This window comes from Ctenocephalides felis, unplaced genomic scaffold (assembly GCF_003426905.1).
Source record: "Ctenocephalides felis isolate EL2017-DRISC unplaced genomic scaffold, ASM342690v1 CF-g0.4_SCAFFOLD_00845, whole genome shotgun sequence".
NCBI classification, from domain to species: domain Eukaryota; kingdom Metazoa; phylum Arthropoda; class Insecta; order Siphonaptera; family Pulicidae; genus Ctenocephalides; species Ctenocephalides felis.
The window spans coordinates 65,262,884-65,278,838 of NW_020536999.1; the positions used below are offsets into that span (position 1 = coordinate 65,262,884).

Consider the following 15,955-nt stretch of genomic DNA (forward strand, 5'->3'; position numbering starts at 1 on the left):
ACGACGAATTTTAAAATGGCTGAACAACTCCACCGTTCTTGAGAAAAGATCTAATTTTAACAAACGTCAAAAAAGTGTTACTTATTTTTCCAAACTTTTAATTTTTAAAAGTACATACATAACTTATCCGTAATAGTCCGTAATATTATAGTATGTTCTAGATAATGATACACTTATTATAGCCAAAAAAAATTTATAAAGACCATCGAATTTTTTTTAACAGTTGATTGTAAGAACTTGTGCCAACAAATCTTACCAAAAATTATTCAGGTCGATCTCCAACCAATATGTTTCAAATAGTTTTAAGACATTTATTACTTTTCTGCTATTGACAAAGAAACGACTCGCACGATCTATGCGCAAAACTGACGAACGTAAGTCATTATCGAGTTACATCGAATGATTTTTAAATTTTTGAAATCGGTTTAGACGTTTTTCAGAAAATGTCGACAAAAGGGTCCAAAAACAGATCACATACACACACACACTAACACTTACTTTTTCCAAACTTGGTCTCATTCTATTCAGAATGGCTTGAAAGGCCGAGAAAACATAAAATTAGCAAATCAAATTTTTTATAAAAACAAATGGCAGTGATAGTATGATATAGCTGAATATCATCATATCATCAGATCATGTAACAAAGAAAAAAAGTTTTTGATTAAAACCTTCAAGTCTATAATTTCGAAAGAACTATAATTTGTATTTTAAATTGCTCTTCAAAACTTGGCGTTGTTGAAATCACTTTCATTTTTTTTTAAATATTTGGTCATCAGAACCAAATTTTCAAACAAGTAATCTATTTAAACAAATATTTCTCTATATTATAACAAAATCATTTATAAAAATAAATATAAAAATATGGAAAAAAGCAGGAGCAATAAACCTATTATTAAGTTAGTGAATCTATTATAAGAAATACAGAATATTTATATTATATTATATATTTTGATATTTCGAACACAAAGGAAGTTAGAAGTGTATCTATTGTATTCATATTTTCTTTATTAAATATACATATATATATATATATATATATATATTAGAATTATAATTACCTATGTAGAATTTATATTATTATCAATTATCTGGAATCGTGGCAAAAAATATCTTCCAAATTTTAACCCTTACTTAGTTTAACCCTTACTTAGTTTAACCCTTTTGGCCCCTACTGCACAATACGTATATTCTGCAATTTGCGAGTCAAAGGGTTAAAGTTCATGCTATTTTTTTACTTTTTTTATAGAATTTAATTAAAGGAATATTAAAAACGTATAGATTCGTTCCTAGCCTTTATCCTCTAAGTTTTTGAACCTGTGACCATGGCACCCTTCAAAAGCCCTAGGTGTACCTCTGTTCGACCTTTCCAGGCGACAAGATTCGCAGTTAAATGTGATGAGTGTTTTTGGTCGTGTGCCAAAAAGGGTTTTGCTGTCGGGCCTTATTCACGTCTGTATATGCGGCGAGACATAATGACACGAGAAAAACATACTCCTTATAGTAATCCTGGCGATCGAGATTTTTAAAATAGCATCTTCTTAAAAATCATGTTTATGAAAAAATAATCTTTCAAAAAACTTAGAAATATTTACATGATTCACAATTTACTCAATTGCTAAGATCATTCATTATGTAAAATTCAAAAATATTATGTAAAAACAATAGGAACATTATTATTTATTTTGGCAGCCAAAGGCAATGCAGGGCAACGGAAAATCAAACAAAATCAAATAGTAGAACAAAACTAGAGTTATAAATTCAATTATGAAAAGAAAAAAATCCTATAAATAACTTCGTTAAGTATTATTCTTGTGAAATTGCTTTTCATGTGAAATTTTTGTACGTGCCTATGAATGTGTGTTAACGTGTTAGTGTGATGTTACGTTTTAAATTGATTTTCAAGAAATTGCTAATCTAAATATAGAGCATAAGACATGATCAAATATCTAATTAAAATATAAAAACTAGAAACATCATATCAGTCTCTTTTTTATACTTTGTTTGATTTGGTACAAGCAGTTATTCAATGAGGTAAAAGTAGCACATGTAATTAAATTGATAATTGTGATAATCGATTTAATTTCAAGAGTCATAAGTTGATTAATACAATTATCTTCTTAATCTCTATAAGAATAGAAATTATAATATTTAGATAAAGCTTTCGACTGTTTATTTCTAAAATAAGTCTTGCTTCTCTGGCATAAGCTCTTAAGCTTTTCTTTAGCTAACTTTAAAAACACTTATAATAATTAATATAATTATAAAATTTCCTTTGTTCATATAAATATCTGTCTAATCAGTGAATCAAGAATTTAAATAAATTAGCAAGGTAAAGCAAATATTGATATGGCTTGGAAGTATTGAATATTATTTTATAACTACATAAAAAATCGATGCTTTACAACATAATTTCTAGCAAAGTCTAATTCTTACTTTCGTTATTTTATAACTACACAAAAAATCTGTGCTCCAGAACATTATTCCTAACAAAGTCTAACACTTTTATTTCCATAAACGACCTACTTTTTGTATAACAAAATATTTCACAATATGTTATTAAACTTCTAACCGGATTTTGAACTTCTACATCTGTTTCATTCGATATCCCAACAATTTTTCCTATAAAGAAAAACTTATTTAATTTTTTTCAGTTGTGGCATATTAGGGTTTTCAGAAATGCCCCTTGTGTAATAGTATAAAGTGCCGTTCATGCGTGATAACATCGCAAAATGTCATTTAGAAATAGAGAAAATAATATAATAAGAAAAAACTAACAGGACAAAGTAGGAACTTGCACGACGACTTTGCGAGAGCAAAAGTTAGCAACTGCAACCCGCATTTAACTTACTTTTCGGCAGGGTTGGTAAAGGATCGAAAACGAGTTGTTGTATAATCTGAGATAATTTGAAAAGAATAAATACTCCCAATATAATAAATTGTAAAAAAATGTAATTATGTGATAGATCAAATTTCTCAAACTTTTCTATGAAAGCATATATCCACACGTATCTTCAAAAATAAATATTTATATAGAGAAGTATCATATAAATTGACAACTTATTTTCAATAACTCAAATAAATCATTTAGATGTAAAACCTGAATATGTAACTATATATAAATATTTCTAACTCAAATATAAAATAAGTTAATGCACATAACAAGAAAAATACGAAGGATAATTTTTTTGAAAAAGTGTGTTTGACATTAATATACAAAAGGATATTTTTAGAGAAGATTAGATGTAAGTTACATTTTGCTTTTATGCGAGTTGCAAAGACTTCCGGTTTTCTTGATCAATACGATTTTCAATTAATGTTTCAAATAAATAAATGTACCAGTAATTAAGTTGATTATTGCGCACAAACACGAGCTTGTATATACTAGAATTTTAAAGATTTTTTATAATAATACCACTTTTCGTAGGACTATATTATTTCAGGATATTCCTTTAGGCTATGAATTGTATTGGTATGGTAAGTTATGTTACATAGTTATAACCACTTAACTTGTAAACACTGAAATTGAACTTTTTCGAATATTTTGCGTAAATATCGACAAAAGTTTTTGCGTTATCGTACCAAACATCAACGAAAGGTCAAAAATTGGCTCTTATACACGCACACATAATTTTATACAAATTTTCTGAAACAGCTCAGAATAATTCTAAATACAAGTGGAACTTTCTAGCAGAATTATATTTTTATTTCTTCAGGAAGAGTACAATAGTTTACATGAAAATCATTGTGCTAGCAAATTGTAATAAACACAAATATGAAAAACTCGAGTGGATAATGCATTTATTCACAGTTTTGAGGATAATAATTCATGCGACACATAAAGAAATGATTAAATTGGAATATCGCTCTAAATTACATTTTTTTAACTATTATTTATATTTTGTTACTATATTCAAAATACTAATAAAGTAATAATAAAAACAGTTACATAAAATTTATGTTAACGCCTAATTTAAATATGCCTATGTTTTTCTAATTACGTTCCATATTATATCCTAAGTTTTTTTAATTATATTACAAAAGTTTAAAAACATATATCTATTATATAAAAATAAATCGGGTTTTCCTTCCTGACGATATAACTCCAGAAATAACGAACCGATTTCGACGATTTTGCATTCGTTGGAAAGGTCTCGGACTCCGTGAGGTTTATAGCAAAGAAAATTGAAGAAACAACAGAAAAGCGGAAAACACTTTTTCTTTTTTTACATACAGAGTCATCTCTGATACTTAGCATGTTCTACAAACTAATATTTTTTGTTTGACTACTACTCATTTGGTTGACAGCTATTCATTGTTTTCTGCTAAGTTACTTTTATGTGACAAACCGGCATTGTGTTCACTGTGAAATTGTGGAAAAAATGTAAAAAATGTAAAAAAATAAGTTATTCGTTTCCTAACATTTCAATTGGAAACCATCAAATCAATCACGTGTATGTTACATAAAATGAAACCATCTGGTGGTGTAACGGAGTTCGACCGGTTTGCTAGTTTCATTATATAAATTGAATGATACACAAAGATTAGTACATAAGTTATCTACATTGGATATTTGGTACCAGTACATTTATATATAATATACTAAAACAGTGTATTATATTTATGTGACAAACAATGAGAAGATTGGACATTTTCACAAATAAAATTTGATATGTGTTCCAATTGTTGCGATGGTTCGATCAGGATATAATTTGGCATGGCGTGTTTTCTATATTATACTATTTCTCTTGTAAATTGGCCAATAGTGTTTAGCTAATATAATCTATTTACTCATATTAATACAGCATTGCTATAAAGAGAGGATAAACAAATCGTGTTTGTTTTCTAGTAAATTGTTAAGAATTTATCAATATGAAAGCGATTGAAATCATGAAACTGGTTCATCAGTTCCACATATACTTTTTCTTCGCTATATATTTTTGTCCAAGCCCTGACTTTTCTTCGCAGCTTTTCTCAAAAGTTTTTGCAGCCGTTTTGCGCTAAGAGATAAACGCCAAATGGAAATTCCGACATATACGGTCTGGCAAAAGCAGATAAATTCTCATAACTGGTAGAATTCATATCACTAGTAGAGCACGAGAAACTAAATAAACAGAAGTTAACTCGGAATTAATTAACGTATATTGCGCCCGCCATCAAAGACGATGAGTTATTTCATACAATTTCCTGCACGTTTGCTCGGTACCTACTGGTCTTGTATCATCAAAGCAAAGTGTTCGGAACTTCACAGATCTCTGTTATGGAAAATACTGATTCAATTAGTTTTAATTACTATCAGATTACAGAGGTAAGATAATTATTACATATTACTCGAAACCATTTATACGGGTAGAGCATCGCTCCTATACACGGATAAGAAACCGATTTCATGACTGCGGTATTAGATTCCATTGCATTTATGATTATATTAATTATTAACTTCCCGTGGGGTAAGTTATAGTAATGGGCTAGAAATCGAAAATGCAATTTTTTGCATATCTTCACGTTTTAGAGATTTCTGAACTTCAGAAAAATGCATGTGTGTGAGTGTATGTATGTGTGGATACAATTTTTAGTCGACGTTTTCGGTAGTACCGCTCAACCGATTTGAATGATTGAAAAAGTAGTCGATTCCTACTGATGGGGATTAGTGGTCATTAGTTTTTGGGAAAAAATCGGACCAGCCGTTTCCGAGATCCGAGAGTGTAGAAAATGGTACTCTTTCTGGAAGAATCCCCAGTTCGGAATTTCTGCGGGAATACCCGGTTAACCGGGTATCCGATTGGAATGATTCAAAACACATTCAAAACAATTCGAAGTGATAGAGAGTGTGAGGTGATTAACTTTCGCAAAGACAGGTCCACCCGTTTCGGAGATACGGAGCAAAATGTGTAAAACATGTCAGTTTTTGAGAGAACAAAGCATTCCATTTAAATGATTTAGAACACTTTTTGCTTCTGTTTTTTCAATTTCAAAAAAATATTTTTTTTAATATCAAAAATAATTCGAATTTTAATTCCAATACAAGCTAAAGTTCTATAGCTTACTTATATATTTCAAACAAATAACTTTAACTTGGCAATTCAGTTTATATAATTCTTATAAATACTTTACAATGTTTTTCATTTTAAATTCGATTGATTAAGTTTCATTTATTGAGTCATAACTTTTGACTGTGGTCCTAAAAATGTCATTTGCGGTTACAAAACCAAGATTTAAATGAACAAAATTAATAAAACTCAATTACAATAACCGAAAATTAGCCACAGTTCTATCAATGCTCTAAAATGCACTTAAAAGTTTAAATTTGTACATGGAATTTTATTTTATGATAGTTGAGGACTATAAGCCTTTAAGTGCAACCTGGAGCTTTGGCAAAATTGTGTTAATTTTTGAAGTAAAACTCCTTTATGCGCGGCTAGGTTGTACATCTGTACAAATGCAACGGAAGTCCGTTACTGTTTATCATTCGCTCTCGATGAGATCAATTCTATACGGGTCGATTGTGATTAGCCGTCGTGTATGTGAATATCTGTCGCTGTATGCGTGCCGGCATCAACTTTTTATGCGTACCAATATCAACAAGGAAATTGGCATAGATATAAATAAACATTTTAAAGTTACATCGTATTACCAATATCGATTTAATAAAAATGCCTGAATAAGAAAAATAATTTACTCTGTTTCTTGAAAATAATAAAACAAATTAAATATTTGGGCCGTGTACTAAACGCAAGTTTATTAATTAGATATTGTTTCTTAGGCAAGACAGTTACTATAGCTGTTCAAAGTATGAGATCATATCGCCAACAAAAAAGTAAAAAATTACAAGAAGTCAATGAATGAATGTTAATTTTAATTACATGAAGTTCTTCAAACTCAATTACATGATGATTTATTTGTTTAGGCGTTGTTTAACATAATCCACTGTGTGAACGCATATTATAGAATTTATTAATCAACAATTACTTCATTTTTCTAATGAAGGTTCATTTCTAAATATTAATTACAATGACAAACTGATCATGTCATATTTGAAGTATGATTTTAATTACATTATTGTTTTTAAATAATATACATATTTTTAATGCTATTTTAAATATATTTATAATTTATCATTATATAAATGTGTATAATGGTTGACATTAATAAATGTGTGCATCACGAGTGTTACCATATTACTAATAAACATTATTCAAAATTTTTATATGATGTATTTAATTTTAATTAAATGCCATCTTGTACAGTAGCACATAAGTTTTACTTCAATCGCGTGTGAACCTTAGGCTTACGATTTTTTGTTTGTTTCGACCTATTTCTATTAAATTTATTCATTTAAACTTTCAATATGTGATAGCATATAACATTTCTAGGACCACAGCAAAAAAATAATGACACAATTGCCTCAAGTTTTCGAGAATTCAAACTCTTTGATGAATTATGAATTTGAGAAAAAAGTGAAGTGTCTTAAAATTGGTAGAATTTTAAAAGCATTCGTTTAAAGAAAACTAAAGTGTGTTGTCAAGTTCCAAATGTAATTTGCAATTCTTTACTCATATGGTCTATTTTCAATTGGAGACACATTTGTGATCCTTATTTTCATGGAAAATGGAGATTACTTCTGCATGATTTAAAGTTGTCTTGAACGCAGGTTTGAATTCATATATGTATATACATATATGTGTACATTGACATGTGTATATATACGTAGGAGTAAATATCTTTGAATATTTTCTATATTCTGAACTTCATACTCAGCGGTGTCATTACTCAAACATGACGCGGAGCGCGCAGTGCGCCTACGACTTTGAGTTCACCATTCTCTCGGCACTCACAGTGAGAATATGTGAGAATTTTTTCCTTTCATTTTATTTATTTATTTTTTCTGTTTGCTGTTAGTTTGAAATATGCAAAATGCGAAATATGGAAGCGAACCGTCTATGGCACGACCTCTTGCGGTTTGGGAATAAACATATAACTGAGTGCCGGAAACAAAGTAGAATTTAACGTCGGTCCCACAGCGCATTAAGAGAATTTATCATTGCATGTCCGACAAAGATAGAAAAAATATTTTGTTATCCGTAAAAGTTCTGGTCAGTTCATGTAGAAAAATGATGATTAATGAGTTCGAAACATTTATTAGATAAAGGTAAAAATAACACAGTACGTAAACAAATATATCAATTAGTGATGAAAATAAAACACGTGTATGTGATGTATTGTTGAAGTTATGAATTCAAAATGCTTTTTTTTGTTAAACCGTGAAGCCTTCTTCAATTACACATAGAAAAAATTGAAAATAATGTGGACTATTGTAAATGACATCCGTAATTGTTCATATTTCATAGAAATGAAGAATGAATTGATATTCAAATTTTTACTCTAAACAAGAGATCAAGCACAACTATAGTTTGTATATTATTTATATACAGATATACTTCATCTATGCAGTTTAATTATTGCTAGTTCATTTATTGCTAAATTGCTTAAGATTGTTATATTATAGCTTTCCACTGTATGAATGAATATTATAAAATTCATTTATCAGCAATTACTTCACTTCTCTAATAAAGGTTCAAGTCCTAAATGCTAATTACAATGACAAACCGATCATGTCGTATTTGAAGTATGACTCTAATTACATTATTAAGTTTTCAAAAAAAAGTCAACTATTGTAATGATATCCATCATTATGCATATTTTATAGTACTACTTCTTTACGCACATGAGCCAACCATGGTAAGAACTTGGATTGTAGAGTCTAATTCAGGATTTGATTCCAACTTGGGGTGGCTTGATATCGAGCAGTCTGATATCAGATTATCAGTTGATATTATAAACCTTAAATGCAATACATTTGGTGGCATACATTATCCAATGAAAAGGGTAGGCAAAAACTATGGAGAAAAGTAGTAAGGCAAAAAAATTTGCTCCCAGCTAATTTTATAATATTGATCATTAATAAAAAGAATATATGGTGCCCCATATACTTATTTCCAATTCAATGAGATAAAATTGTAAAGTAGTGTAAAATCACATAGTGAAAAATGTAATAAAGTTAAGAAATATGCAACAAAAACAACTCATAGAACCTATTTCCAGTTACAATGCAATATATATCATATTCTATTTCCAGTTGCAATCCAATATATATCATAATGAATATTTTGTATAATCTAAATGCTCAAGTTTTTATTCAAGATGTTTCAGAAATTGATTATATATATATAATCATTTCTGTTCCAAAATTATTCAATGATTGACCATTATTTTTCTATAATTGCAGAGCATAAACATACTTTGATATAAAATTGTAAAATTTTGGTAATATTCGTAATGATGAAAATTCAGAATAAATATTATATTGCACTTTAATCAGCTTAATTTTCAGAAATTCTTATTTTTTTCAATCGGTATGCCGAAATAGTATAATAATAACTAAATAGTGTTATTTAGTAGTAGTAACTAATTGTAGTAGATATTAGTAGTTTAACAATATAAATTTGAAAGCTATCATTTTGGATGCGCCAGAATTAGGGTGTGAATACCTTACTCTAATAGTATAATATAAGTACATATATTTTCATTTATATTTTGAAATAATTGAATCAATTACTATCATTTTTTTAGAATAATTATTAGATTTGCAAATACAATTTGTGAAGAATTGAAAGTATTCACATTAACAGTAAGATTCAAAATTCATATAGTTCTGCTTATTCATTTATTTTTTTATTTCGTATCAACAGTAAAGCCGTAAAATCTTCAGAAAGAAACGTTACAATGCTAGTTATTTAAAAAAATTCTTCAATATACAAAAAATTTATTTAAAAATCACTTACCATAGTGATGATAAACACTAGGATCATTCGGGGCCAACTTCATGGCCCTTTTAAACCATTGCTCTGCTTCAGCTGCTCTACTACTCTAAAATTATAAATACAAAAAATATAACTATCAATCTTTATAAATTAGTAATTAAAAATCACAAAAATATAAATGTGTCTTATATCAACTTACATTTTGGGCAAGCATGGTTCCATACGACAGATGGGCCGGCACATGGTCTGGTTGGGCGTCCAAAGCGGCCCTGTGAAAACGTTCAGCTTCTGTCCACTGGTTAAGCCTTGCTAGGGTATCTCCTAGTCTGTGATAAATACCCTGAAATAGAAAAATAAATAAATAAAAATCGATTCAGGTTATATTTGAATTCATCATTAAATTAATTAGTAAATTTTATGTGTAGAGCAGATAGAATTTTTACGTTCACCGAGATGAAAAGCACACTTCAAAGTATTACATAAATCCTTATTCATTGAATGTAAATCAATCAGATATATTTTCGAGGGCTTTCATTACTCAATTCTATTTTCAGCAATCAGACAGCTCTATTTGACTTCGTCCTCGAATTCCGAAGTGCATTTTAGTGACATCAAGTGACGTATGCTTTGTGCGTTACATGCACACAGGTTAAATTTCCACGTATCCGTGCGCGATTGTTTGCCTTTCGGAAAGTACTGTATTAATAGACGTGGATACAGTAACCCAGAGGTAGAAATTTTTAGTTAAATATTATATTTTGAAGAAAGATCGTGGTTTGTAATTTTGATTTAAATAAGTGCATCAAATTTCTTTTCCAGTCTAAAATTTTGAGGCAGATGCTCCTTGGTTCGTCACAAATAAGATTATGCATGACGATCTTAATATAGAATATATAGACAAAGCAATAAAAGTCTTTAATATTGTCTAAAACTGGAAGACTATACGAATTCTTAAGTCACTCAGCTTTTTGAGATACCAGTATTTTATTATTAAAGTCAGTTAATAGTAAGGTCATCTAAAATGAACTATTATAGTATTAATCTGCCTAAATTGAGTCAAAACATACCAATGTAAAACGAAACTAAATAGTTTTGTATTATTTAAAAATTCATTCTAAATTTTAATTGAATTTTCATGAAAGGTTATAAAATGTAGTTATTTTTGTTATTTATTACATTAAGTTTGATAATTACTTATATCATAAATACAATTTACATTATCTGTCCTAGTTAGTTAACTATTGTCGGCTATTACTTATAAATAAGCAACATTGGGTATGAATAATATTTATATTTATGGATAGAGCGGAGTTCAAAAGTGCGCGGGCAAGAAGGTCCGCACACATTATATCAAAAACAAGTAAAGTAGCACATTCTTAACGTTACTGTTTTAAAGTAGAAGATAAAAGATGTGTAATCAGTGATTACCATAGATTTGTGACATCGATATTAGAGGATAAATTGCCATATTTCAATATTTATTACAGAAGTATTTTTTTCGTTCATGGCATCTGAATTCAATTTTTTCAAGTGCATATACGCAATCTAATTTTTATATAAGATGTCTTGTTATTTTTAATTTAGATTCAACAGTTTTATTTTTATAACCTCTTGACAACCTTACATACGGTTGGGATAAAGATGAACAATTAAATATTTACACTGGCATAATTAAACAATAAGAAAACAGTGAGCTAAAAAGTTATTTAATGTAAAATAAGCAATTTTACAAGAGACAAGTTATTGTTACCGAAATTATGTTGATGTATATTTTTGACGATATATCAGATCAAGGTTACGTACAGTGTGATTTTTATAAAAAATGTGATAATAAAATTCGTATGTGAGATATCATTTGTAATATCCTTTTAAAATTAAAAATAAGAAATTTGACATTTTTGCCTTCGGGCAGTTTTGTAAACGACAAATTTTGATAATTAGGTAAAATATTCTTTCTATAATTATGAATCAACTAGAAATTTGACCTAATAACGTTCGATAGTTCTTTGTTTTATACGTGCTAAGTGTTGTGATGTAGTTCATTTGCTTTAGACAGTATAATTGCTGAAAGTCATATTGAACATTTGAGTCCTGCTCTATTTTATCCAACGTTATTTGAAATGAATGGTATATTTCATTATATAAGGTAAAATATGGCACAATATACAAATGATTCAGTAAAAAGTACAATTGCTTTTTTTTCAATTTTAAGTTGTTCAAACCTTTATACAATCTTAATAAAGTAAAAACATTAATGAATAAATACAAGCAAATTTGACAATTTAAAAATAAAAAAATTAGGGTCGATTATCTGAATAAAATCAGTTATGTTATGTTTTGGGCCTCTTTTGATTAATTACAAAAATTGGTATGTTGATAGTCATCAACTGTCAAAAAACTATATTTTTCAAAACAGATATTTACTCAATCCTACTTACTTCTAAATCGTAACCCCCAGTTGGCACAAATGTCCAACAACAATGTTACCATAAGTACAGCATTTTATTGTTACATATAATAACACCTGTGTGAAGTCGAATTATGTTCTGTTCTACGGTTGTTTTAGTATGAAGTTAGGATTTAGAAGTAAATATTGTGTAAGACGCCCGATCGAGCAGCAAAGACGTAGCTTTTTGTGACTACCATCTCATTCGTATATATTGAACAATATAGATCGTTAACATAACATAAGCATTTTAACCGGATCATTGATCATTGATCAATTGATCATTTTTCTATTATGTATCCCATTTAGACTCATTCGTTTTTTGGCCCGTAGGGTAAGTTATAGTAATCGTAAAAAATTCGAAATTGAAAATTTTTATATATTCTTACGTTTCAAAGGTTTATAAATATTTTGGCATACATTAGAAAAAGTTGATAAATGTGTGTGTGTGTGTGTGCGGATACAAATTTTCGCTGACGATTTCGGGAACACTGTTCAACCGATTTCAATTATTCAAAAAATATTCGATTCGTATTGATAATGAGACGTGCTGATTAGTTTTTCGTGAAGGCAGGTTCCGAAGATGCCAAAAACGTAACTCTGATTTTAAGAGAACGGAGCGTCCGATTTTAATAATACAAAATATTACTTGTATTGACAAGATGAAGAACTGATTAAATTTTTGGGAAGGCAGGTCCAGCGGTTATAGACTCTCAATAAAAATGTGTTAAAAAATGTTATTTGGCATATGTACATCAAATTATCGGATATTTTATAGGGATTTTAATAATGCGTGCATATTTTGTGTATTTTTTTTGGGTTTCGAACCGAGATTACTGTACGGAAAGTTCCAGCAATTTGACTTAAGTCACAATGCCATGCACCCCACTAGTAGAAATTTATTTCCAAAAGGCTGCCCAGCTCTCGTTTTCCCTCGAAGTATCACCACGAACCGCTGGCAAGTACGACCGCCGTAGCCGGCAGTAGCGGCTACAAGAGCACTAGAAATGGTCATGGCTGACGGGCCGAATAATTGAATTGTCTGTTGAGCCAACGCGTGCTCGTATATTGCAATGACGTGTATGTACTTTACCGGCGAACGATTTTGCCAAGATAAAAGTCGACAGAACAGATACGGGGAAACGACTGAAAATTATTTATGTTGCTGATTGAGAGGGAAGCTAATTAATTAATTCCAGCGCCGGTCTGAATTATAACAGTGGTCACCAGGAGGCTAAAATTCAAATAATAGTTGATAGTACATGATATAGACAAGCTCTCTCATGTAAATTTTGTAAAATAAACAGATATTGCATTTAAGTTATAGCCAGTGGTGTATAGCATTGTGCCTTAAGGCAAATTCTACTTTTCGTACTAAAAATTATTTTTGTTAGAAAAGTTTCAAAATTATTTTTGAAATCTTTTTTCTAAATTTAAATCGACTGAACCGTGTTTTCAAAATCATTGACAAAAATTTGTATCTGAGCAATCACACACACACATCCGTTTTTCCTACGGAATTTCAAAATGTTCAAAAAACATCTAAAGCGTAAAAATATATAAAAGTTTTCATTATCGTTCTTTTACGATTACTATAACTTACCCTATGGGAAGATAATTGTGGTAACTAATTTATAATTTGGCAGTTTGAAATAATATTAGATATTTTGGAAAGCATTTGGCTATTCGAATTGTGCGCAAAGTTCTGTATTGTCTCAATCGAGATAAAATGTTTTATAGAGTAAAATCCCGCTATACAAACAATAGTTGTATTGTTTTTAACGGAAAAACTAAAAAAATTATAAAAATTTTGAAATTTAACACAATATTATCAGAAAAAGTTTAGCTCGAGCCATGGAAATTTTATTGGATAATTCAGTAAAAAGGAATCAAAAAAACTTAATGAATTTTATCATAAAAATGTTTTTGAGAATCCTGGAAAATCACGTTTTTCTCCACAAGATGTGTCAGTTTATATGCATACCGAGAAATTTTCTAGTTTTCTTTGACTGCAAATATATCGTATTTAAGTACAAATTTCAAATAAACTGATATTGTTTGAACAGCCAACTATCAAGCTAAGTTTATTTTATTATTTATATTTGATATTTTAGTCTCTGGCATATCACTAAATAATATTTTTTTACTTATGATGACGTATTATATAACATCGTTTAAGCTCAGATATCAAGCAAATTGACATTTATTTTGATAGTTCTTATTTTATATGTCAAACAATATTTATTTTCCCATTTTTTCACTTTTTTTCAGTTCAAAACCACATATTGTATGTGCATTTACACAATTGAAAATTATTTATCAAATAATAGGCGTTTATTGACAATACACGTACAGTAGATTTATATATTTAAGAAAATATATATATATATATATATATATATATATATTGTAGAGTGTTAATTTGCAGCCAATCGTCGAAATAAAAAAGAAATATATAAACTATTTATTTATACGTTTCGACACTGTTGTGTGTCATCATTCAGCAATTTTTAATAATTTAAATTTTTTTATTGTTTTTCCTGGTGTGATACTGTAAAAATATCAAAAAATTGCTGAATGATGACACATAACAGTGTCGAAACTTATAAATAAATAGTTTATATTTATCGTTTCTTTTACTTCAACGATTGGCTGCAAATTAACACTCAAAATTATGTCTCAACGTCGAACAAAAAAAAAATCAAAATCTTTAAGGTATATATTTATATATTTGTATTTTTTGGAAATTTTTTGCTTCCAGAGACTCAAATGCTTATAAAATGATAAAAAATATCTTTAAAAGTTTTAGCTTTTAATATTAACTTTAGTATAGTCAGCACTCCAACCAAATATGGATAAAATGGCTTGGAAATAGAAATAACATGAATAAAATTCTATTTGTTTTTTGGAATTTTATAACATAGCGACAAGTAAATTAAAATTTTCAGAAGAACATTGTATTTGTTTATTTTGATGAAAAATAACAAATTTTGAAAAAAAAACTGATGTATTTTATAAAATAAGTATTAACTTAGGAAGAAGAATCTTTAGCGGACTATCTTAAAGTTAATATTAGAAGCTAAAATTTTCAGATAATGTTTTTTATACATTATATTTATATATATATTTATATATATATATATATATATATTTGTATACATATATTTCTAAGGGTAATTTTTTAAAAGTTTGAAATAATTAACATTTTCATGGAGTGTTTACAACGCTGTAATTCCAGCGCTAAATTATGAAATAGCCTCGGCGTGTGCTAATAACTCTTTACCCTGAAACTTTTTAATTCCGTTTTAAGACTAAAGTTTATTAAGAATGTATACATTATATGTGCGTCTCGAACGCAAATGGTCGTTTTCTTTTTACGAATGACAATACCGTGGCGTTTTGTTCCCTCAAGGGCCAAACAGCGAAGCAAAACTTTTAATTCCATTCCGATGTTCCCGTTGCCTTTTGCTTGTCTTTTGTACTCTGGAACACTTTAAAAACTTTTCGCCCCGTTTGCGGTCCGTAGAGTTTGTTTTGTGATGCAAAAAAGGACCGGGTCCTTCCTTCTCTCTCCTTTATCCTTGTTGGATGCATAATGAATTTATAATACTTTAGATTGCCGTCGAGAAAGTGCCGGTTGACTACTCAATTTAAGTTTTGTCGTTGACGTTTATTCACAGTTTAACTGAGT

The 15,955-nt window shown here is 28.9% G+C and overlaps 1 protein-coding gene across 1 annotated transcript in view; it reads right to left on the reverse strand.

The window, feature by feature from the left end:
- Positions 1-15,955, reverse strand: part of LOC113387433 (transmembrane and TPR repeat-containing protein CG4341-like) — an 87,375-nt gene that overhangs the window by 15,781 nt on the left and 55,639 nt on the right. The window contains exons 3-4 of the mRNA XM_026624849.1: positions 10,018-10,158; positions 9,840-9,924 (exon numbers count right to left, since the gene is read on the reverse strand). Of these exons, the coding sequence (XP_026480634.1) occupies positions 9,840-9,924; positions 10,018-10,158 (226 nt within the window). The remainder of the gene's footprint in view (positions 1-9,839; positions 9,925-10,017; positions 10,159-15,955) is intronic.